This window comes from Nansenia antarctica (assembly GCF_963989245.1).
Source record: "Nansenia antarctica genome assembly, chromosome: 6".
Classification (NCBI taxonomy): domain Eukaryota; kingdom Metazoa; phylum Chordata; class Actinopteri; order Argentiniformes; family Microstomatidae; genus Nansenia; species Nansenia antarctica.
The window spans coordinates 14,243,967-14,268,626 of record NC_137676.1 but is presented as its reverse complement, the minus strand read 5'-3'; the positions used below and the strand labels follow the sequence as shown (position 1 = coordinate 14,268,626).

General features: G+C 45.3%; 1 protein-coding gene across 1 annotated transcript; it reads right to left on the bottom strand.

Annotated features, from left to right (window-relative positions):
- Nucleotides 1–553: 553 nt before the first annotated feature.
- Nucleotides 554–22,614, bottom strand: LOC308159574 (poly(rC)-binding protein 4-like; the record flags this gene model as incomplete). Its single annotated transcript, XM_080533391.1, has 13 exons — nt 554–902; nt 1,770–1,939; nt 5,521–5,570; nt 6,287–6,362; nt 6,526–6,582; nt 8,743–8,814; nt 9,891–9,968; nt 11,665–11,793; nt 12,997–13,128; nt 18,813–18,929; nt 20,346–20,378; nt 22,023–22,046; nt 22,507–22,614. The coding sequence occupies 13 exons, from the start codon at nt 22,612–22,614 to the stop codon at nt 554–556; spliced, it is 1,395 nt and encodes a 464-aa protein (XP_080389517.1).
- Between the last annotated feature and the right edge of the window lie 2,046 nt (nt 22,615–24,660).

Genomic DNA, 24,660 nt, shown 5'->3' with positions numbered 1-24,660 from the left:
AAAACAACAACACTTTTTTTTCCCCCCCCAAACATTTACACATTTTCTGAAAAAAATTCAAGAGGCAAACATAGATGTTGTATAAAAAGCATTGAGTAGAGCATCCATCATCTGAGTATAATTTACAAACTTACTGAAGGATAAATACTTTTGGCTGACCTCTAAAGTGAGATTCACATGTGGGAAATCATAGCATGATTATGACATGTGATTATGACACATGTGTTTCTTAAGTTAGGATTCAGCCTTCTATTAGTGATAAACAACAGTTATGAGGTGGAGGTGAAAGCAGTCCATAACTTTATGGGGGGAATTCACAAATCATCTATATTATGTATATAACTTAGAATAGCTATCATCACCTAAATCTCTGTTGGTCTCTTCTTTGTGGTGCATCATACAGTAAAGAGTCAAGAGAGAGAATCTCCGGCAGCGTACAGTATATGGCTACATCATCAGGCGTGTGTGGAAGAACACAGAACAGCTGTCCTTCATCTCATGTCTCCTGACATCTGGAGAAGCCTGTGTGCTAGGCTATGGGTTAGCTAGCTTTTCAGTAGGGGGCAAACTTCTGTCTGTCTGGCTTCTTGAAGTTGCAGTTGGCTGAGGAGATTTTGGTGGTGTAGGCCGCCATCGCGGCGTGAGAGGGGGCCGCTGAGACGGCGACCGCGGGGGCGGGGCTGGACAGAGTCAGGAAGGGGACGGACTTCATCCCCAGCAGGCCGGAGAGGGGCATCCCGTGGCCGTAGGGGCTGCCCATGACCGCGGTGGGGGAGAGAGCGCCCATGGCGGCCAGGGTGGGGCCGGGGGAGGAAGCCGGGGAGGCTGGCTGACCGAAGGCCATGTTGAGGTCTTGTTGAGCCATGGAGGCCGCCTGGGCGGTGGATTTAGCTGTCTCTAGACTGCAGAGAGATGAGGAGGTGAGGAACGATGAGAGAGGAGAGAAAGGATTTACTACTACTACTACTATCACTATCAAATATGACTACTAACTATTACTGTACACGTATCCTCAATAACCCTCAATAACCATAGTGACAATAGTTAGAGGGTTATTAAGCAAACATGTAGAGTAATAGTTAGGGGTAGTGGTGGTCTAGTGGATAGTGAGTTGGACTTGTGATCGGAAGGTTGTGAGTTCAAATCCCGCCTGAAACCACACCACTACTAGTGTGCCCTTGAGTAAGGCACTTAGCCCTCAGTTACTCCAGGGGGAATGTCCCTGTAATTCGTAATTGTGAATCGCTTTGGATTAAAAGCGTCTGCTAAATGGCAAAATTATTAAAATTAAAATTAATAGTTAGCTCTCATATTTGTGATAGTAGATAGATACGGAACACATGGTAGTTATATGGTAACATGCCGTCACACCTAATGATATTCAACCTACTTTCTACACAATACCATTATAATGCAATACACATACTGCTATATGATTTCCCTCCGGGGCAGTTAACAGAAGGACCACACGAGCACAACAAGCGTGACCTCGTTATCATCAGCATGTACAATGTCTAACATGTTACATCATCTACAGTTACATTTTATCCAAAGCGACTTACAATTAGAGATCACAGGGACAGTCTCCCTGGAGTAACTTGGTGGTGTTCCCGGGTGGGATTTGAACTCTCTGATCACCAGTCCAACTCACTATCCACATCTACCACGACTACCGCTGTTGGGCCATCACTACACATGTGACCTTATCAAGCCAATAGAATCCCCCCTACCTCCCATAGCAGTGATTAGATAGTCCCTATTGGCCTTACCAGGAGGTGATAAGGTACTGGGCCAGGTTGATGCTGATTGGTGTGCCCATGATAGTGACATGGCGATCACTGGTTCCGTCCAGCTGGCTGCCGATCTTAATCTGGGCCCCTGAAACCTGACGGATCTCGTTGATCTTGGTGCCTTGCCGTCCGATGATGGAGCCGATGAGCTGCAAGAGATAAAGTAGATTGGGGGGTGGGTGGGAGAAGTCATCAAGAAACATGTCTTTGAATCACTTTGTCGCATTCAGACTGCGTAAGCTATTTTGCATGTATCGATTTGGTAATTGCAATGGTGATGATCATGATGACGATGATGTTGACGACCATGACAAAATGGTAATGACAGCGACTATTTTTGCAAAAGCTTTCTTTGATAATGTGGGCCTGGCTGTATTGGTCGATGTGGTACTGTGTACTGTACAGTATATCAAATGCAGATCTCTAAAATACATTGCTTTCTTTGTCTTCTATGGCGGGGTCATCTATCATGTATGTCAAAAGTACTTTTTTTTTCGGGACCCCTTTCTTAATTGCAGCTCTTGGTGCCTCAGTAAAAGACAGGAGAGAGGGCACATTTGCCTCTCATTAATCTGAGTGGCTAAAAGGTTATTGATTTCTCTCAGAGCTGTGGCGACTTCCCAAACAAATCACTTCCAAAACACGACCCAGAGAGATGCATCTCTTCTCTAATGGAAAACGTAATGGGAAAATAATTCAAAACACAGGATACACAATCCCGCTGGCTTGTCTAGTCTTTTTGCTGACATTAGTTTATAAGATGCTGACATTAGTTATATGTGATTCTACAATACGTAATTGTCTTTATTTTGTTTTCAATTGGCCTGGCTTGAACCCTTGCCATATAGGAGAACAATAGGTACTTAGCACTGCAAAGTCTGGAGGATCATCGATGGCCCCAGGATCAGTACTGGGGCACGGGGCATCTGCCTAAGTGCAGGATGTCATGCTGTCAGATTGTATAGTGATTGAGAGTCCTAGACTCTAGTCTAGGTGATGAAGTACCTCCAGTATGTGTGTGTTGGCAGCTTAACAACGGCTGACTAATAGTAGCTGCACATACATACATGCACACGCACTTACACACACACACACACACACACACACACACACACACACACGCACACACACACACACACAGACTATTCCCTGCTCTTGTCCTTCTCCCTGCATTTCACATTCCTTTCCTGAGAAGTCAGCGGCCTGTTCCACAGCGTTTGATTGGTCACACAACGTCCTGGTTGGTCTGCTTGGCTATTATTGGCACTGCAGATTTTTCAGGGGGTAAGCAGAGAGCACAGCTGGGCCAAAGACCAACCCAGGGAGACAATGGCCAGTCCAGACCTGAGATCAGAGATAATGTCTCCCCCCCTGTTGAGAGAAACAATCTGTACCTAACCCTGGCCTCATCTACCAGCTGTCAATGGATACCAGCTGTCAACAACCGTGTGTATCACTACACACTACACAGTCCAAAACCAAAAGGACAGGCACATTCCTTTACGCACAAATGTGCCTCACCTTTTAAAAATACATTCGCTACGGAGACAGAATTCCATTGTACAGGAACGGATGTGCTTCTCTATGGAGGAGTGCAATGTCTCGTAATCCAGGTTCTTTATGGTTTTGTGTGAAGCAAGGTAAATGCACAATAAATTGCATATTTGCCATGTTTGCCTGCTAGTGATTATCTATAGTAAGCAGTGCATCTACAGTTCACTAATACTGTACCCAGCACCTGAGCTTATGCTTTATCTGGCCTATATTTTGTTGCTGAAGTTGTAATTTGAAAGGACACAGGAAGAAGGATGGGGTGGTGTGGTTGTCACAATTTTTCTTCTGGCTATATCTTCCCTTGCGGAGAAGTACAGTATTCTGCTGACTGTGAGTAAGCTGTTCCTGAATGTCTCTCTCTCTCTCTCTCTCTCTCTCTCTCTCTCTCTCTCTCCCTCTCCCTCTCCCTCTCTCTCTCTCTCTCTCTCTCTCTCTCTCTCTCCCCCTCCCTCTCTCTCTCTCTCTCTCTCCCTCTCCCTCTCTCTCTCCCTCTCCCTCTCCCTCTCCCTCTCTCTCTCCCTCTCCCTCTCTCTCCCCCTCCCTCTCTCTCTCTCTCCCTCTCCCTCTCTCTCTCCCTCTCTCTCTCTCCCTCTCTCTCCCTCTCCCCCCCCCCCTTCTCTCTCTGTTTCTGTACTGTAAGTCTCCTAGTGTAGTGGTGATTGTGTGATCCCGAATCCTGCACTGGTGTGCAGTCTGCCTGTGGAGGGGCTGTGCCATGCCTGACAGAGAGGGTCTGATCCCTAGCTATAAGTCCCCTCTGGAACAATGGCCGGAGCTTACACTCAGCTGTTCTTGTCACGTAAAGGCACAGTGCAGGGCCATTCCACTGATGTATCGTAAGGATCGGTATTTAAGGGTTTGCTGAAAAAAACTCAAGGCATGCTGGTGATGTTGTTAAAAAGATATGTGCTGCTGCTCTACTATATCTTATATCTGTATGTTGTTGGTATAATATTGACTAGAAGTCCTTGTATTGAACTAACTACTAAATACTGTATAGCTTCAGAGCATGGTTAAAACTATTCTTTTTAATCTCATGGATGGTCAGTCCTTGCATCCGTGCAGTAGCTCTGTCTGTCAATGTGAGAGGGGCTAGGTACCACAGTCTTATTCACCTGGGTACTGTAGCTTGGAAATATGTTTATACCTCGATAACTACTATAAATATTTCAATACCAGGAACTATTCATTCTTGAATTTTCTGTTTATAAATATTTTTTGTGTTTACTTTTCTTACTTAAAAAAAAAAAAACTGAATGGATTTGCATGAACGAATCAGGATCGCAGCTTTGAAGGACTTTGTGTGTTGTGTTTTCAGATCATGGTTCGGATTAATTTAGAATTTTCATAAATGTACACTATGACATAAATGTACATTATGATTCAGCCAAAATCTCACTGGCCTGGCAAAACCTTGCTAGCCAGACTAGTGTGCTACCTACATTTCCATACATACAACATTATACAAATCGTTTTGCATTTTCACAAATATTTTCTATGTGGGAGACCTTACATGTATTATATATGTTTTTAATACAACAGCAGACCCATTTTATCTATGTCTACAAATTGCTCAAGGCAAACACAGTATGTCAGACACGACTAGAGTCTACCATGAATTGTGTATATACCATATGCATTACTTATAAGTTGTATACATGTTTCCATAATATGAGATGCAGGGGGCTGAGTGAGACTGAGAGGATGTCTGTCTCTCTGTTTCTTTATTGGCTGTTTTGACAGCAGAGAGCTTCTAAGTAGGTCAGGCCACATGAGAGGATTTACTGGGGACTCATGGGAGTCACACGGAGACACTGCAACTGGAACCCAGACAATAACGCGAGGGGATCCATATCGGCTCAGAATCCCCTCGACCTTGTGTTAGTTCGGGGGGTTAGGAGGACTCGGATAATGAATATGTTGCCAAGATGTCTCCTCTCCCCTTTGATGTTACCCTAGACCACTGGAGTGTCGCGGTTAATGACTCGGGCATCGAGCATCTAGCCGTCACCTGCTCCTAAGCTCTTGTTTGTGCTTGTGATGCAGCCTGTACTCGAGGTTATTGCGGCTGTTCACTGCCATTATTAGTCTGTAGTGTAAGCTGCTCTGGATATGAGCCTCTAGTAAAATAACTGACGGGGGGAAAATGTCAAATAATGTTTCAGTTGTGACTCACGTCGTTTGGAATAAGGAGCTCTTGAGACGTCTGGGAGTTTGAATCCATCCCTAATGACAAGAGAAATATGTTTTTTTAAGCACATCAAATTATTACATGGAGTTCTATTAATTCATTTCATTTGGTTAGCAGGTCAAGCAAGCTATCATTGACATGCTATATAAGAAGTCACATCAATAGAAAAACTGCTAGATTTAGTTAAGCAGCTAATTTCCATTTTAATGGACTGATGTAGAACACGCCACACACTCTTTTATGTCTCCCAGCTCTCTGAGTCCGTGAAACACATCATTTGATTTAATAGTGTTCTTCTTCACTGGGAGATAGAGGAAGCCCATTTGTGTGGGAAAACTGTAGGGAGCTTAGTCTCCTCCTCACTGCCACAAGCACATAATCAGCTCAACTAATGACATGGATCAACTAACTCTCACTGCTAACGAGACGCTACAGTAGGGCTTATCAACCACAACTACAGAGTGGTGTGATTGTAACACAATGTTCTATACCAAGGAGTTCTTCCTTTCAGACAGAACTATTAACAATGCATATGTTTTTGCCAGCTAATAAGAATTATCATTTTTTAATGTATTTTCTCAAAAAGAAATACTAAATTTGTAATGTGCCATATTTTTCAAAAGCCAGAGAGTTGTGATCATGATTTCCCTCAGAAATGATTGTCAGTCTGGTTTCATAGTAGCCCATGCATAAGCCTACTTATATCATGCCTTTCTGCTATTAATGAATGAGCATTGTTACTCACACATACCAGGTAGCACGGTTGCAGCAGGCTGGGCGATGGGGCTCATGTTCTGCTGCATCGACAACTGATGCAACTTGGCCAACTGTGACGCAGACAGAGAGAGACAACGCAGATAATGTTTGTTAAAAAAAGTATAGAAATTAATCATATCAGCTAGAATTATGACAACAGCTTGGATAGTGAGTTATGAATCAAATATAGACGCTTTCCGCACAACTACGGTCACTATTAACTATGTCACTTACCTCTGAATGTGGAATGCCATATTGATTTTGTACAGTGTAGGCCTGGAAGAGATTATCCTGTTTTAGGCAAAGCACAGTAATACATCATTATCATGCCAATAACCACGTAGCATGTATAAGTGCATCAATGATTCATCATCATAACACAGAGCATGTCAACATCTGCTACAGTAAGCAAATTCATTTCAGATTCAAAGTAGGTGTATTGTGCATGTTCAAATCAAATCAAATCATAGTTTTTATCATATGCATAGGACACAGATGTAAACAGTACAATGAAATGCTTCAGGAGTACTGCACACCACAGAATGGACTGTAAACATATATTTAATGTGAGGGTACTTCAGTCCAGATTGGAAATCAGAAGGGGGTTAATTTTCACAACCGGGGGGCTTTTAACCAACCTCCCTACTCATTAATGTGTCATCTGTAATATATTTCCTACCCCTCCCCCTCTCTCCCCCGCTCTCTCTCTCTCCCCCTCTCTCTCTCTCTCTCTCTCTCTCTCTGTCTCTCTCACATTTAGATTTACATTTAAGTCATTTAGCAAACTCTTTTCTCCAAAGCGACTTACAATAAGTACATTTGTCTAATTAAGTGAATCAACTATACAACAGTCATCATAAGTAAGACCTGTAATACGGTTTTCTTTTTTCTTCCAAGTTCTGGTAATGTAGGGTGTTAGGTGGTGCAGAGGTCTGAGGAGGAAGAGCCCAGGTGTACCCTAAAGAGACTGGTCTTTAGGGTACTGCGGAAGCTCATGACAGAGAAGAGCCTTGACTGAGCAGAGAGACCATTACGTCTGAGTGATGGACATGGGTGGTCAGGCCAGGGTTTGGGGACTGACCATCGCTTGCAGAGGAGGGGGGTGACATGGAAGAATTTGGGGGAGATTGAAGACCAGACAGGCTACAGCGTTCTGGATGAGCTGCAGGGTTCTTATCTCTCTCTCTCTCTCTCTCTCTCTCTCTCTCTCTCTCTCTCTCTCTCTCTCTCTCTCTCTCTCTCTTACCCCCTCTATGACCGCCAAGCCAGACAGCACTTAGCTAAACTCAATTCTTATAGACGCCAGCAGTCTGGCTAGTATTACCAGCCTCTACTAGGGCCATAATCCCCAGGTGAGGGAAGAACAAGAAATATTGCCAACCGTTGGTAATTTGGTCCTAATGAGAAGGGATGGGAATGCTGTGTATTCAGAAACCAACATCATGTTAAATTATTTCTGAATTGTAAATTCAGCTGTCTGTCAAAAGAAAGCAGCGGGGAATCTTCCGGAGTAATTTTGAAAATAGATGAACTAAGGTGTGAGAATACACCACAGGCTATCACACCACTCTGACAACCTGAGAAAGAGCCTGTAGAGATGGGTCTGAGTGCCAGCTGACTACCATACACCTTCACAACCTGCATATTCTAAAGATATTACAGGAACAGCACAGCGGAGAGGGCTATGACAGCATCTATTTACTGTTGTGGGTATGATTGTGATGCTATACGCTAACTGGAACAATGGCAGACTGGTTGGCAGACACTTTAAGGTCTCAGCTGTTGTTTTAATCTCTCGTGCCAATGATGCAGTGTCATTTCTGACATGCCACAGCAGACTGCTTCCTAGCAAAGTCTTCCACCAGCAGTGTTAATTTTGTCAGGCTTTTTAGTCGTCTTTGCACATTGGTTTTGGTTATATTTAAGAATTTCTGGCCTTGGTTTTTGTCTAGTTTTGGTTGACGAAGACCAAAGGCATTTTAGTGTGGTTTTGGTCTACAAAAACTGGAACTAATAAGGATGAAGGTGACTGGGTGTGACTAGAACTGGTGTGCATCTTTGTCTAAAGACTAAAGACTAAGTGACTAAAAAGCCTGACAAAATTAACACTGTGACACCAGTCACCACTCAACTGAGCCCAGAAGACCATCGTTGTATCCCCACATTCTGTATCAAATGCTTTTTTTCTTTCTATTTTTTTAAGGTTATTTTTTGGAGTCGTTTTTTTGGAGTCGTTGGGTAGTCGTATTCCCTTTTTCTCCGTTTTTATTGGAACAATATATTGGAGAAAGACAGGAGGAGAGGGTATATCAACAGGTTATGGGCCGGATTCGAACCCTTGCCAGCATGGGCATAATGTGAGCACTGTAGGCTGTGGTCCTAGTCCACTGGACCACCCCAGGCCACTGTATCAAATATTCATGTTCTCTCCTTAGTTAGTATTGTACTCGCCTGCTGTAGGTCAAGGCCACCCTGGGTGACTGAATACATCGGGTGGGGAGCAAAGTCTGAAGCCTCAAACACCTATGCAGAACACAGAGAACACAAACAATCGCACACAGCAATTAGACAACAACAGTATCTACGATAAGCCGTGAATAACAACTACAAACTAACTAGTAATAAGACATAAATGCCAGAATGTTGTGTCTAATCAATGAAAACAAGCATGATATGAAATGATAATTTATCAAAGACTGCGGGTCCAATTTGGGTCCAATTTGCTTCTTCAAAATCAGATACCAATATTTGCATTAGGGGAAATCACAGTGAACACACTCATTTATTTTTGCAGAAATTTCTTCTGACAAACTCCATTCCTCCAAATACCAAATGACATATTTAGTAATTTCCCTCCTTCTGGAGCATTTGAATTTTAGCAAAGATCAAATACTGTCAGAGTAGTCCTCGGAGCTGAATGTCTAACTCTCTCACACACACTTAACAGGCTTAGCACATGAGTCATCATCACAGTCTTTCCCATTCCAATTCGTTTTTTTCCTCTGACTAATTAAACAAACATCCCTTATCATTGCACTAGCTTCATTAAAGCAGTTCATCTTCCTAGGACCATAACCTCACTCTGGAGGTTCATTTGATAGCTTATTATGAGCACTAGCACAACACAATCCCCTCTCAGAAATGTGTCAGTGAGTCTCAGACAGCAAATGCAATACTGTGCCAGAGTCGACTCTACAGTACATTGCAGACGGGCATTACTGTACTAACCATGCTCCGCCACAGACAGTCAAGGCTAGAGGTCTCTAAACGAAGTGTGGCTAACCATGTGTCTTACTCCATGGGCAGCAGGATATCTCTCCCTCCCCAAACCCCACACCCCCCCGACCCCACTGCCATCCCAAACCCACCCAACCCCTGTGTGACTCTGACTCTCATGCTCACACAGAGTGCATCACGAACTGTAACCAGGGATTAACATCAACCATCGCCCCAGAGTATTCCAGTAAGCACCTGGGCTGTATTTCACAAATAGGACACACGGGAGAGGGCTCTGCCTTAGATATTCCATGATGACTTGTCAACAGGATTACAGGAGGTGGTGGTGGTGGTGGTGGAGGGGTTGAATCTTGCATGCTCACCTGATTCCCAGAGATGAGGAGGGCTCCTCCGGGGGTGGGGCTGGGGCGGTAGGGGATGGTGGCACCCTTCGGGGGAGACTGGGGATCAAAAATAGGACACGGGTCTGGGGTTGTGAGATACACTTTGATCAACAACAGAGATGTACAGTACAGTAATAGATAAAGACAAAGACAAACGTATTGCCTAATGTTATATCTCATACTCATGCTGCCCTAGAGTGAAACAACTGGACCCAATGGTGTTGAACTATCGGGCACATTAAAATACGATTACAATTAATGCTTTATTAAATGACTAATGACATGTACATGATATTTGTTCCGTCGTTTCCTTTATCCTTCTTCTGGTAATATTAGCCGTGCAACAATTCCACTATTATGACGAGAGCTTATAAAGAGCTCTTTATGGTTGATAGGAGGACCAATCTTTATTTTTGTAATCTCAGTCTTGGCCTCAAGCTGTTGAACATCAAACACAAATACACTGGAAAAAAAGGCCTTTAGATTTACGTAAAAATGTATGTACATCAGTGCCACATGACTGAAATGTGTTTGATCAACATGAAAGCCATGGCTTCAGCCTACACCTTTTTGGTCCTGGTGTTACGCATTGTGACTGTGTACATTTTTTATATCTGTATTATGAATTGTATAAGGGATCAAAATAAACATTCTCAATCAATTTGGTTGAACATCAAAAAAATAAATAGAAGTGGGTTGACTAAACACATTTCAATCAAGTGGATCCTCATGCAAAAAAAAAAAAAAAGAAGAAAAAAGGTTAACGTAAATCCAAAAGCCTCACACCTGACAAAATAATTTTCACCTCAAGGGAAAAAACTGCAAGGTGGCACCCCTGACTCATTGATTACAAAAGGAAAACAGAAGTGGCTAAAACAAAAGCAGAGGAAGTTGTACGAATTATCAAATGGATGCAGGTTTTCTGCGAATGTGGAGCATCTTTGCTGCGGCAGCAGTCAAAGCAGATTCTTTGTATAACTTTGCATAATTTACATTCCAGAGCCAAATGCAAGGCCCCGCTGGAAGAGAATCCTACTGAAACTCGTAAGCCTTTGAAGAAAGCTCTGGAAAACTGGATCAAACTAGCAATTAGACAGTCAGGTCCAGCTGCAATGCAAAAACAAAAAAAGGTCTGTGCACATACAGTACACATACAGAGAAATTCTGCTTGGGGTTATTTTTCTTTCCCTTAACTAAAGTACAGGAGAGCTGCTGTTATAAAGATGGACACACTGCTGCAGGTCCGTTTGTTTTTGTTTTCTTGTTAGAGCCTGAGCGGTCCTTTCCAACAATGAAAAATCTATATGTTTCACATGTTTCACAACAGGCCTGTGAGCAGGCACAGAGGATGCTGAATGGTGTGATATGGATAACTTAACTCTAACAGGCTCTTCTAGAGAGATAGCCCACGTTCCCCTAGGTTAGTGTAACGTTCCAGATGATGCTATATCATGACCGCACATCTATAGCCAAGCAAGCGCTGGGGTTCAATCCAACCCGCTCCGCAGAAAAACACCCACACAGTGGAAATATGGAACACTCCTTTTGACAATGTCACACAACAATATTATGTTTTTTTTCTTTTTTTTCTAAGAGAGTTCATTAATCAATAAGAGGGTGGAACAAAAAAGGCAAATTACATTCTATGTTAATTGCAACATGCGTAACAACCATCTTTCCAGGATGCTGGCTGGATCGCATCCGCCCTGTGGCGAGGGTGTGTGGGGGGAGGGAGAAGGACGGTACCTCTTACCTCCAGGATCACTGTGCAGATGAGTTTCACACACTGGATTACCGAGTCCTGACTCCCGGATATCGTCACCCCTCGCTCTGTGGAGTTGGGCAGCAAATCCCCTGCCACCTGTATCTGCGCTCCGGTGCTCTGGCAATAATCAGGGTTTAAAACAGGATTAGTCCCATTCTGGAGATAACACATAGCATGATAACAAACCACATGGTCCAGTCTCTGGGCTTTTATCATAGAGATGAACATCGCCATTCCACTAAATAAGCTTAGTGACCTTGTGATGAACTGATGAACACAAAAGCATACATAATGGTATTATAATATTATGATAAATAATTTATGAGGAAAAAAAAAGCTGGAGCATGCAACAGAAGAAATGCACTGTCTGAGCAACATGCATGTAAAAGAAACAGACATTAGCTGTCGAACGTGCAACCTCTGGCTTGCAAACACACGTGACTGTCTCCTCAAACACCCGAAGTAAACCAGCTACGCTATCGGAAAGGCTAGCCATTCGTCAGGACAAATGGGGATATTTCAACTTGAGGATGAAGAGTGAGTTTACAGTCCCAACTCGGTTACATAAACACACTGTGAACATATGGGGGTCTGATCAGAGGATGTGGTGTTAGACTCCTGGTTAGGGTACCGTGCCCTGTCCCCATCCCTGAGACAAAGGCAAGCAGCCATGAAACAGACTGTAGCCCGGAGCAGTGATCGAGTACTGGTCAAACAGAACAGACTTCCCCACCTTCTGGCCCTCTCTTCTACGTCCCTATTTTCCATCCATAAAGAGAGGTTTCTTGTCCCCTTGTAAACAACAATTCGATTTTATATATATATGCCATTTTTATCCAAAGCGACTTACCTTGCAGTGAGTGCATACATTTTTCAGTATACAGCATATGGTCCCAGGGGGGAATCGAAACCACAAACCTAAGTGTTGTTAGCACCAACTGAGCCACAGAGGACCACCGAGGATTTTCCTTTTAAAAAATCACCATCCCTGGACAGTACCTCGTTTTTTTTACAGGCTGTTACAGTTAACTCTATGTGATAATCCCTTTAAGACTGATTGTATGGAGTTTCTTATACGTTCAAGGCCACAAAATGCAGTTATATTGAATACAGAAGCGGTCAGGCCTGGAGCACTTGTCAGGGCGGGATGAAATGTGGTGCTAACCCCCGCTCGCTCCATCCATGACAAATTGCTTAATTTTATCCATCTACAAAGAGCTGTGTATCCCAGTGTCGTGGTTCACCAGGTCCCATGCTGGGACAGAGGCGGATGGAGAGGAATCGAGGGCTATGAAGAAGACGGTTGTTTTATCTGCTCACCTCCCTGATCTCCTTTATCTTGGCTCCTCCTTTGCCAATTAGAGAGCCACACTGGCTGGCAGGGATGACCAGTCGCAGAGTCACCGGAGGCTTGGTGCTAATGGTTCCATTGGCCACCAGTGTAGTAAGGTCCTGGAGAGAGGGGGGGGGGGGGGGTGGGTGGGTGTGTGTGTGGAGGGAGGGAAGGATGGAGGGAGGGAGGGAGGGGAGATGAGGACAGAAAGAATTGGCAGTGAGAGCGAGAGAAAGAAAGAGGAAGAGAGATGGAGATGCAGAGAGAGAGAGAGGGCAGAGAGCGGAGAGAAATTGGGCAGGGAGGGAGAGAGGGAGAGGACAGGGACGGAGAGAGAGAGAGAGAGAGAGTTACTTGAGGACATACCATACTGTATCCCAGGAAATTTACAGTCAACTGTTTGGATTGAATAGGGTCCTTGACATTCCATGAAAGGTGAAGCCTAGAAATCGTTCTCCATTTTCCTTAATTGGACCAGGTTGTAAATACCATCTCTCTTCTCCGCGGTGGGGGGAGATTGAGCCGTTAATTAAAGAACAGTCGGGCTCCTTCTAAGCCTTTGAAATGTAAATGGACTTCACTCTCTCTGCACACATCCCAATAACTCGGGCTGAATATGAACACGTGTCGTTCTCCTTATGCCTCGGCGAAACTGAAAAGCACACTGCGTCTCTTCTCTCAAACAGAATGCGTTAGGGTGCAATCATAATAAGTGCATTTAGTGCAGTCACACTTAAGAGTGGTGGCCTCCAGGGGATTTGCTTTGTTTGAGAACAAATAACATTTATTTCTCAAGCATCTTCTGTGCTTTAAGTTTAAGAACCAATCTTATTCTGATTTGGCTTTGCTTTTTTACCTCACTGTCTATATTTAGCTGGATCAGGCTTGCTGGCGTCTCCTCTCATTATATGCGGAGCACGTAGCTCGTCAGTAGGATCGCAGGGCTCTGGGCGTCATCCACATGAAGATTTGATCTAAAAATATGTGCCATATCTTAACAACTGTGAACGGCCCGATCCACCCAGCCCTGTACTCTCAGAGAGACACTCTCAAAGCAAATTGGCGGAAATACAAGTCCGGGGGTTACTGGAGCAGTAGTTACACAAAGAGGCGCTGGTCTTAATCCCCCATGTAGGCTGTGGTTAGGACGATAACACATCAATGGTGAGCGACTAAACTGCTTCTAAATTAATGTTATATCTCCAGGAGCAGAAGCAAGTGTAATACTTGTTTGAGTGAGCAGAAAATCATGGACCAAAACAGAGGTTTTGAACAGGTGTCTCTCTTCCTGTGCTTGCATGTATATGCCTAGATGCATTTTATTGTTTTTTTCATTTTAGTCGTGAAAGGATTAAATGCATGATAATAACTAGCAGAACTATCTACAGTACAATAGACTTTCAGAGCAGCAGAGAGAAACAGGAGAGAGAAAGTGAGAGAGAGAGACAAAGACAGAGAGAGAGACAAAGAAAAAGTGAAGGAGAGAGAATGAGAGAGATGCAGGGTGGAGTGTACTCCCGACCGCTAGGGGGCAATAGTATTGGTTTATGTGTTTAGTACTCTCTGTTAAGAGGTTAGAGTTAGGAGAAGTTGTGGTGGCCATTGTGGATGCCAGGTGGTCCGAGGATACACGCTGTTTCTCCTCTCTCTTTAGGACGTGTTTGCCTGTTATACGTAAGTCTGTTATTAGTTATATGTATCTTATTATCAGATTGTGGTTAACAGTAATCGTTCATGTTTGTTTATATCTTGTTATGTATGTCTTGTTTTGGTAATTGTATTTACTCATACGCTGTATTCCCACCCACAGGGTGTTGACATCTTTGTCTGAATAAATATTATAAACCGACATTGAGGAGTCTTCTTCATGTCAACACCATGAAGGTGGAATGCCCCTTCCCCGGCTGCGACTTCGAGACCAGAGACGTGTCCGAAGCACTCGCCATCGTCTTGCTGACAAACCATGGACATTTCCATCGAGGTGCGGCGGTTCAGACCCCAGCTCCCCGAGGCCCGGGAGGTTGGAGAATCACACTCGCTGGGTCTCGCTTCCTGTCCTCCGCGGAGCAGCGTTATGCGGCTATCGAAGGGGAGGCCCTGGCCGTGGCCTGGGGTCTGGAGCAGGCACGATACTTCACGCAGGGATGCGACGATCTCGTCGTGGTCACCGACCACAAGCCCCTGGTGAAGATCTTCGGGGACCGCACACTCGACGAGATCACAAACTCACGCTTGTTCAGGCTCAAACAGCGTACCCTCCCATGGCGTTTCGAGATTGTTTACCTCCCTGGCGTGAGCAACCATGCCGCTGACGCTGCCTCAAGGCACCCTTCCCCCTCGGGCTCGGCTAGCGGCCTCTCCCTGGAACCGCCAGGCGTGCCTGACACTGTTGAGTTGGCACTCATGGCTTCCATCTGCGTCGATGCTCAGGAGCTCGGCGCCGTCTCCTGGCCCCTCCTCGCGCAAGAGACAGCGGCTGACGCATGCCTCGGCCGCCTGCTGGACATGATTGAGCACGGGGACGGAGTGGACGCGCATGACCCTGCCGTGGTGAGTTTGTCGCCGGTCTGTGACTCCATCTATGCGCAGGACGGGGTCTTGCTGTATCAGGATCGCGTCGTGATTCCCCTATCCCTCCGCGGGAGAGTCCTTCGACACCTTCATGCTGCCCACCAGGGGGTTTCGGCGATGGAGCAGCACGCCCGGGCCATAGTCTACTGGCCTGGGATGTCTGGGGATATCCGCACTGTCAGGACCGGGTGCGCGGACTGCAACCGCAATGCTCCATCACAGGCAGCTACGCCCCCTCTGTCATCTCCGCCACCGTCCACCCCGTTCGAGGCAGTGTTTGCTGACTTCTTTGATTACGGGGGCCGCCACTACCTGGTCGTCGGGGATCGGCTCTCAGGCTGGGTGGAGGTCCTGGGCGCTGCGGCCGGGACTGATGCTGGAGGCGCAGCTGGCCTTGTTCGCCACCTCCGCTCATTCTTCCGGACCTTTGGGGTGCCTGAGGAGCTTTCAAGCGATGGCGGCCCAGAATTTATGGCAAGCCACACTCAGGACTTCTTCCGCCTATGGCAGATCAGGCATCGTGTGTCCTCCGTCAGTTTCCCACAGTCTAACGGGAGAGCGGAGGTCGCTGTTAAGACTGCGAAGCGGCTTCTGATGTCCAACAGTGGCCCGGCGGGCAGTCTCGACCAGGATCGCTTCTTGCGCGCGATGATACAGTTGCGTAACACACCCGACCCAGACTGCAACCTCTCACCAGCACAGATCATTTTCGGTCACCCCCTTCGAGGCTCGCTCTCCTTCGTTAACAGGCTGGAGAAGTTTTCGAACCCGCATATCCGTCCTCTCTGGCGTCAGGCATGGGCTGTGAAGGAGGATGCCCTTCGTACGCGGATGTCCCGTACCACCGAGTCTCTGGGGGTTCATTCAAGACCACTTCGCCCTCTGGCACTCGGTGAGAGGGTGTTCATCCAGAATCAGCAGGGCCCGAGCCCCAATAAGTGGGACAGGTCTGGGGTGGTGGTGGAGTCGCTTGGCCACGATCAGTATCGGGTGAGAGTTGATGGCTCAGGACGCCTGACGTTGCGCAACCGGCGGTTCCTCCGTGGCTACACGCCAGTCGCCCCATGTACCCAGCGGCTGCCGTCGCCGCCTCCCCTGCCTCCTCCCTCCCTGGACTCTCTGCCCCTAGCTACCCCCTCTGGTCCAGTGGTGCCCCAGGGTGACGCCCGGCTGGGGACGGATGGGCCCCGTGTTGCTGTTCTGGGCCCCTCTCTGCTAGGGCCTTCAGGCGGGGCGTCGTCTCTCCCCGCACCCCTAGTTCCCGCTGGTGTGGCTCCCGCTACACCTCTTCCTGCGCCGTCGCCACTGCGGCCCGCCCGGCCGGCCCGTGCTAGGAGGCCACCTAAGCGATATGAAGCTGAGTCTGGCCAATGGATTTGAGCCCGTGGACCCACGTGGATTCGTGGCTCCCCGGTCTGGGGGGGATGCAGGGTGGAGTGTACTCCCGACCGCTAGGGGGCAATAGTATTGGTTTATGTGTTTAGTACTCTCTGTTAAGAGGTTAGAGTTAGGAGAAGTTGTGGTGGCCATTGTGGATGCCAGGTGGTCCGAGGATACACGCTGTTTCTCCTCTCTCTTTAGGACGTGTTTGCCTGTTATACGTAAGTCTGTTATTAGTTATATGTATCTTATTATCAGATTGTGGTTAACAGTAATCGTTCATGTTTGTTTATATCTTGTTATGTATGTCTTGTTTTGGTAATTGTATTTACTCATACGCTGTATTCCCACCCACAGGGTGTTGACATCTTTGTCTGAATAAATATTATAAACCGACATTGAGGAGTCTTCTTCAAGAGAGAGAAGATCATTTAAGTAAATGCATTCTTTCCAATACCCAACATCCAAAGAAGAGTTGTGAGTTTGCTTTCCTTCTTGTCGCTAATTAAAGATGTCAGACACATAGCACTCAGCCATGGTGGGAGCACCGCGCTGTAGGTCAGCTAACACGTTGCCATGACAACTCAGAATTTCGGCTGAAGGTAGGGTTGGAGAGAGGTGAGAGCCTAAGATCTTTAATGAATGCTGCTCCGTGCGCCCAGTCAGCCGGCGTGTGTTTACCGACCGGGTGTGGGCCTGCGCGGCTGGGGAGGCAATGTGAGCTATTGTCTGCTTGCTGGTGCTAGGGCAGTGTAAATACGTGCGTCGCTAGGTTAATAGTTTGTTGATGAATCATAGCTAAATGACATTCTGCAGCACGAGGGGAAACCTGTTCTCGGAATCTCATTAGTAGACACACATCATAGGCAAAACTCTGCGGTTTAATTCATTAGCATGTTAACATTGTGCTCTTTCATCAAGTGGGGCTAGAGCACTGATGCATGTTCTCGCTCAAAACAATATGTCATTCATAAAAGGCATTAAGCCTCTCATTTGTTACTTCATTTTTGAGGGCTGTCCAAATGCCAAGATTCATCTAATAACTTGCTGTACTGCAGAGGAATGGTGATAAATTAATTTGTCAATGGAGAACACTGGCTAGCAACTGCAATATTCAAGATGAAATCAAAAACCCCTGCACATATTCATTGGCAGTGGAAGCCAACCTTGTAAACTAGCTTTTGTATCAAATGAACACGACCGATACTCAACGGCTACTTATTTCTCCTTCAGTAATAAAAACAAATTGGAGATGGCAGCACTTTCTTTTCAGCTAGGAAATGGGATCATCGAATAATGACGTCCATGGCAAATGTCCCATTTACTATCTGTCTATTTATTATATCTCAGTGTCTCCCCCTACCATTAGCGGAGCTCTGCTTCCCCTGGCCTAAACTGTTTCAGCTTCACACGCTTCCAAGTTCCGGCAAGCTATTTTTTTCTTTCACCGCAGTCCAGTGAGCTTGGCTGACTCTGCATCCACCCGAAATGATGCTCTGGGGGAAAACCTGATGGGTTTATTTGACCTCCCGCAGTTTGTATGTGATCGATTTAACCTCCTCCGGTTTGTATCATCCTCCTCCATATTTGTACATCATAGTGGTTTATAAGTGTTCATAGTCACCTCCTCCCGTTTGTATGTGATCATAGCTGTTTATAAGTGTTCACAGTTACCTCATCCAGTTTGTATGATCATAGTGGTTTAGAAGTGTTCATAGACACCTGTTCCAGTTTGTATATGATCATGGTGGTTTATCAGTGCTCATAGTGGTTTATAAGAGCTCATAGTGGTTAATAAATGCTCGTAGTGGTTTAGCAGTGCTCATAGTGGTTTATCAGTGCTCATAGTCACCTCCTCCAGTTTGTATGCGATCATGGTGAAGGCCCTGAAGACGCTGTCTGTGGACCCTGTGATGGTGATGATCCTCTCTGGGCAGGATCCCTCTGAGATGTTAACCCGTGCGCTGCTCTGTAGGGAGAGAGGGAGCAGGTAGAAGATACCTCTAACCACTGACACAGGGTCAGTTAGATACGGCCCTCATCCCCTACATGGTTAGAGGTTAGAATTGGGGGTAGGGTCATGTGATTGTATTTCTGTTATTAGGGGCATTAGGCAGAGGAGGATTAGGGCTAAAAACAACAGGTGAGGTCATCCAGCACATGCATGAGGTTTATCAGACCAGAATTACCATACCCTGTGGTGTAACACAGATGACTAACAGCAAATAGCAGAATTACTCTAGGGACAATCGTCTGTGCATGAGTCTTTCAATCCCGTGTCTCCACACACACACACACACACACACACACACACACCCACACACACACACACACGCACACACATGCACACACGCACGCACGCACACACGCACACACACACATACACACACACACACACACACACACAAACGCACACACACACACACAAACACACAAACGCACGCACGCATACACACAGATGCATGCACACACACACACACACACACACACACACACACACACACACACACACACACACACACACACACACACACACACAGGGAATAGTGAAGAGTCCAAGGAAGAAGCCTCATACATGGGGAACTAACAAAGGCCTGCCTGACTGACGGCCTGGATGGATGGATGGATGACTACCATGGATGACTGGTTTACTGACTGATTCATAGAGTGCCTCTACAGGGATACAAACTCCCTCTGTTTATCCTTCTGCTTCATAAAGTACAACATTATGGCTTTTCTCCTGGAGTCAGAGAGAAATGTACCATTACAATGACAATTTAATTACTTTTTATACAAAGAGTTAATCAAGCACCATTCAACTGCGCCCTTGAGGTTTATGAGGGGGAATAGAAGAATGAAGAAAAGAAAGAATGGAGGGAGGTAGAGAGATGGGGGAAGGGTAGGAGGGACGGAGGGTAGGAGGGAGAGTAGGAAGGAGGGAGGTAGGGAGGGAGGGAAAGACAGCGAAAGAGAGACAGAGAGAGAGATTTAATTGAAAGAGAAGAAGCCACCAATGCCCAATAGGCAGGTCAGACCATGGGCCTGTTCTGTATGCTATTCAGACTCATTCCTACCAAACATGGACACAGTTTAAGCTTCAATATTAATGGGATTCTATACCAAGCATTCAAACCATTAAAGACAGTCTCTAGTTTCATTATGCGTTCTCTTGAACTCAAACCCATTTGTAATGGTACACTGGCCTACACAATAAGTGGAAAATAAATATTGTGGATACATAATGCATTTGCAATAAGCGACAGAGCTCAAAATATCATAACCCGGTGTCATATCAAGCTACTATGATATTCAGTCCATACTTACAACAATAACAAGTGTGGATGGTGGTAATACAGATAGAGCACATAAGACGTAGATAACATACCTCCTCACGTATTCTCTTCACCGTCTCTCCTTTCTGGGAAAAAGAAGATGAAGGACAACTTAGAAGACAGACGTGTGTGTGCTCTGTGTGAAAAGTACCACCCTCACTCCGTCCTTAACCCCACAAGGTAATCTGGATTTCTGAATAGACAAAGTAAAAATGGATCTTGAGATGTTCTCATCACTTTTATTAATTAATACAAATTGCATATTACCTTCCTTTTTTTCCCTCAACCTTTTTACACATACAATATTGACACCCCTACACATTTTAATCTACTCAGTCTTTGTCAACGGTTTCCAGTCAGACTTCACTGACAAACTTAGGTGTAGAACGAAATCACACCTGCGTGTCATACGCCGCATCCTCTGCTAGTTTTAGATTGCCTGTCCATCTGTCCCTTCCAATTTTGGCCCCTGTCCATCTCTCTCCTCCTACTTATTTCCAATTCACACCTTCACACACTACAATGGCATCCACTAGCAGTGGCATTGACATTTACACTAACCTTTTTATCCAGAGTACTTAACAACTGTACCGTAACACTGTTATTTAATTCTAATGTGCTAATGTGTGATTTGGGACACTTTGGGTGGGACACTCTAATACTAGCTGCAGTAAAGAAGCCTATTAACCCAGGTTTTTAGTCCTCCTGGTGCTAGAGAGACTGTGAGATTGGAGGCTAGCCTCTGAGATGAGGAGTGAGAGGGGGCGGGATGGAGAACGGTGTTATTAACACGAGTGCTTCGGATCGACGGCCTGGTTACAGGTCTGTCTCAGCACGGCATGAGCCAAACATAGCAAATCTCTCTCTCTCTCTCTCTCTCTCCCTCTACAGTATATCACTCCCTTTCTCTTTCTCTCTCTTTCTCTCTTCTGTTCTGTCTCTCTCTATATATCTATATATCTCTCACTTTCTCTTTCACTTTCGGTCTCTATTCTCCTCTTTCCCTCTTTTCAAACTGTTTATCTCTGTCTCTCCATCTTTCTTTATCCCTCTCCTCCCAATTCTCTCTCTCTGTCTGTCTCTCTCTCTCTCTCTCTCTCTCTCTCTCTCTCTCTCTCTCTCTCTCTCTCTCTCTCTCCCTCTACCTATCTATTACAATGCATCAGGGCTAGTGGGAGCTAGCAAGGGGGTAGAGAGCAGCCCATTCCTTCCAAACAGACACTTAACTGCTCACAAGGGGCCATCAGTAATATGCCGTTGGAGCTCAGTTTCAACAGGAGGTTTGCAGTCAATGCACTAATGTCTCTGTTTGATGGATTACTGTACTGCATTAGGGGATGGAGAGAGTCTTAGGAGGGCCGGTGTTAAGGCAGTTACATCTGTGATGGGGGAAATATAGTACCTAGATTGTCAGGAAGCACTGTGTTTGGTGTTGATTTTAAAATAGATCAGAGAGACGGATTGAGAAAATAAATAAACAGATTTTCTTATGAATCTATACAAAAAGGCATGGTGAAAACTTATATTTCTAACAGAGGATAATACTAAAATATGTTCTTTTTTCATATAATAAATCCCACTAGCTATAAATACTGCATATTGATCAGATTTGTGTGTTTTTTTATAGATTATAGCATTTCAGAATCTCAAGATCATAAAGCCGCTCTATATACAGCATATCTCTTCAGATAAGAATCATGAACAAAATGAACATAAAAATGCCTTCTTACCTTTCCTATGATGCTGCCAACCTCCTAAAAATGGCAAGAGATGAAAAGATACATTTGTGAATAAATAATGAATTACAAGCTGTATTGTCATCTTTTAATCTGTGCATGACATAGACAATCTAGATTTACCCTCTAAACCTTTTTACATGACAATCATACATGTTTTTTTTTTATTCAACCTTTTTGTCAGTACACAGAGTAAAACAAAATATTGTTTTGCTCTAGGCCACAGCCATAGTCAGCACCCCTGGAGCAATTATGGGTTAAGTGCCTTGCTCAAATCCACAACAGCATTGGTAGGCACCTTAGATATGATGGCAGCAACCCTCCAGTCACCAGCTCACATGCAGCTCCTTCCTGAGGCGGGGATCAAACCAGCTACGTTCCGATTGATAGCTGGCCTCTCTAACCTCTAGGCTACCTGCCGCCCCCACTACCTGCAGCAACATACAATAGTCACAACGGTTCCAGCTCCTGTCCATACCTTTCCGTGCATGAGCAGTCGGAGTGTGAGGGTCACACCCAAGCCCCCTTCCTCAAAGTCCTGCTCACAGTTCATAGTGATGTGGGAGTGGCACACAGGCAGACGCATGAACGAGGCTCAGTCGCTGGTCGCGCTGTCAGATGAAGGCCAGTATGCTCTCTCTCTCTCTCTCTCTCTCTCTCTCTCTCTCTCTCTCTCTGTTTGTCTGTTTCCCCAATCAGTCGTCTGCTGAGACAAAACACAGACAAAAGAGAAATATGATAGATGACATACAGTAGGTATTTTGGGTGTATTCAATCGAAATCCGTATCTGGAAAAGTCTGGGTTCAGACAAAACAATGTTAGGATTAGTTTTGTCTGAAAGAAAAAAAAAATCAGTAGTGTGAAACGTAAAGAAATAGGTGTACTGGAGGAACGCAGGTGAGCCGTCTTTCCAGGAATGGCTTATGGAGTTGGCAAAGGTGGCATCATACGAACAAATGTCCTTCAGTTCTATGGACAGAACTGAACAACACACAGCAAAAGCAGGGAGGCTACTTGGGATATATTGCTAATCGGTAGTAAGACGGAAGTTAACAAATTGGATGAGTGATGAATGTAAGAGGTGATCAATGGGTGCTTTTTTATTTATTTTTATTTTTATTTTATATTTTGTCCTATTCTCTATATTATTTTAGTTTGGTGACAGGAAGAGTTATTCTGTGATATTGTTATCATTTTATACAAAAGTTGTATGAGTCGAGAAATGTGTTGATCAAATGTGACAATATGAAAAATTCAATAAAATACTGGTTTATATTATGAAAAAAGAAAAAAAATCAATATGTTTAAATCAATAAACATACCCACACACTTGTTGATCTTGTTGATCTTGTTATCTATATTTAGAGTTCAGCGCTTTTTTTAGAGTGATATCTACTCTACACATTAGAACACAGGAAGTCAAGGGAGAAAAATGTCCTGCTTGCATGACAAGTCATTATTTTCCAAGGCAGCAGTGGCAGTTTACCACTTTAGCAACCATCTCAATCTCACAATATCGAATCCTCAACCCAGTGTGTCATTATTCAACAATGAGTCCTGCTCCGTGGCCACTGTGCTTCCGTTCAATGCATTATCCCATCTACAAAGTCAATGTGGGCTCTGATTGAAAGTGAAGACAGTACGCATACAGTATGCAGAAATACTGAAGCTATCTCTGAGGCTTGCATTACGAAATAATGAAGGTGGGTATAATGTATAATGCTCAAATGACTTCGCAATATCCTTGAGGCCATTACCTAGTTTGCCAATAAATGTGCACATTAAAATCATCATCTCTTGATCCATTGATAGTGGAGTGTCATGCTCCCCTCAATCTGGGGCTTTTTAGAATCGATGAACACTGATAACAAAGCCATCATTGTGTGTGCGGGGTATAATGACCAACGCTGGTGCCGTAGACTGTGTCCCAGGCTCTGTAGACTGTGTCCCAGGCTCTGTAGACTGTGTCCCAGGCTCTGTAGACTGTGTCCCAGGCTCTGTAGACGGTGTCCCAGGCTCTGTAGACTGTGTCTCAGGCTCTGTAGACTGTGTCCCAGGCTCTGTAGACGGTGTCCCAGGCTCTGTAGACGGTGTCCCAGGCTCTGTAGACTGTGTCCCAGGCTCTGTAGACTGTGTCCCAGGCTCTGTAGACGGTGTCCCAGGCTCTGTAGACGGTGTCCCAGGCTCTGTAGACTGTGTCCCAGGCTCTGTAGCTGTAGACGGTGTCCCAGGCTCTGTAGACTGTGTCCCAGGCTCTGTAGACGGTGTCCCAGGCTCTGTAGACTGTGTCCCAGGCTCTGTAGCTGTAGACGGTGTCCCAGGCTCTGTAGACTGTGTCCCAGGCTCTGTAGACTGTGTCCCAGGCTCTGTAGACTGTGTCTCAGGCTCTGTAGACTGTGTCTCAGGCTCTGTAGACTGTGTCCCAGGCTCTGTAGCTGTAGACTGTGTCTCAGGCTCTGTAGCTGTAGACTGTGTCCCAGGCTCTGTAGCTGTAGACTGTGTCTCAGGCTCTGTAGACTGTGTCTCAGGCTCTGTAGACTGTGTCTCAGGCTCTGTAGACTGTGTCTCAGGCTCTGTAGACTGTGTCTCAGGCTCTGTAGACTGTGTCCCAGGCTCTGTAGACTGTGTCTC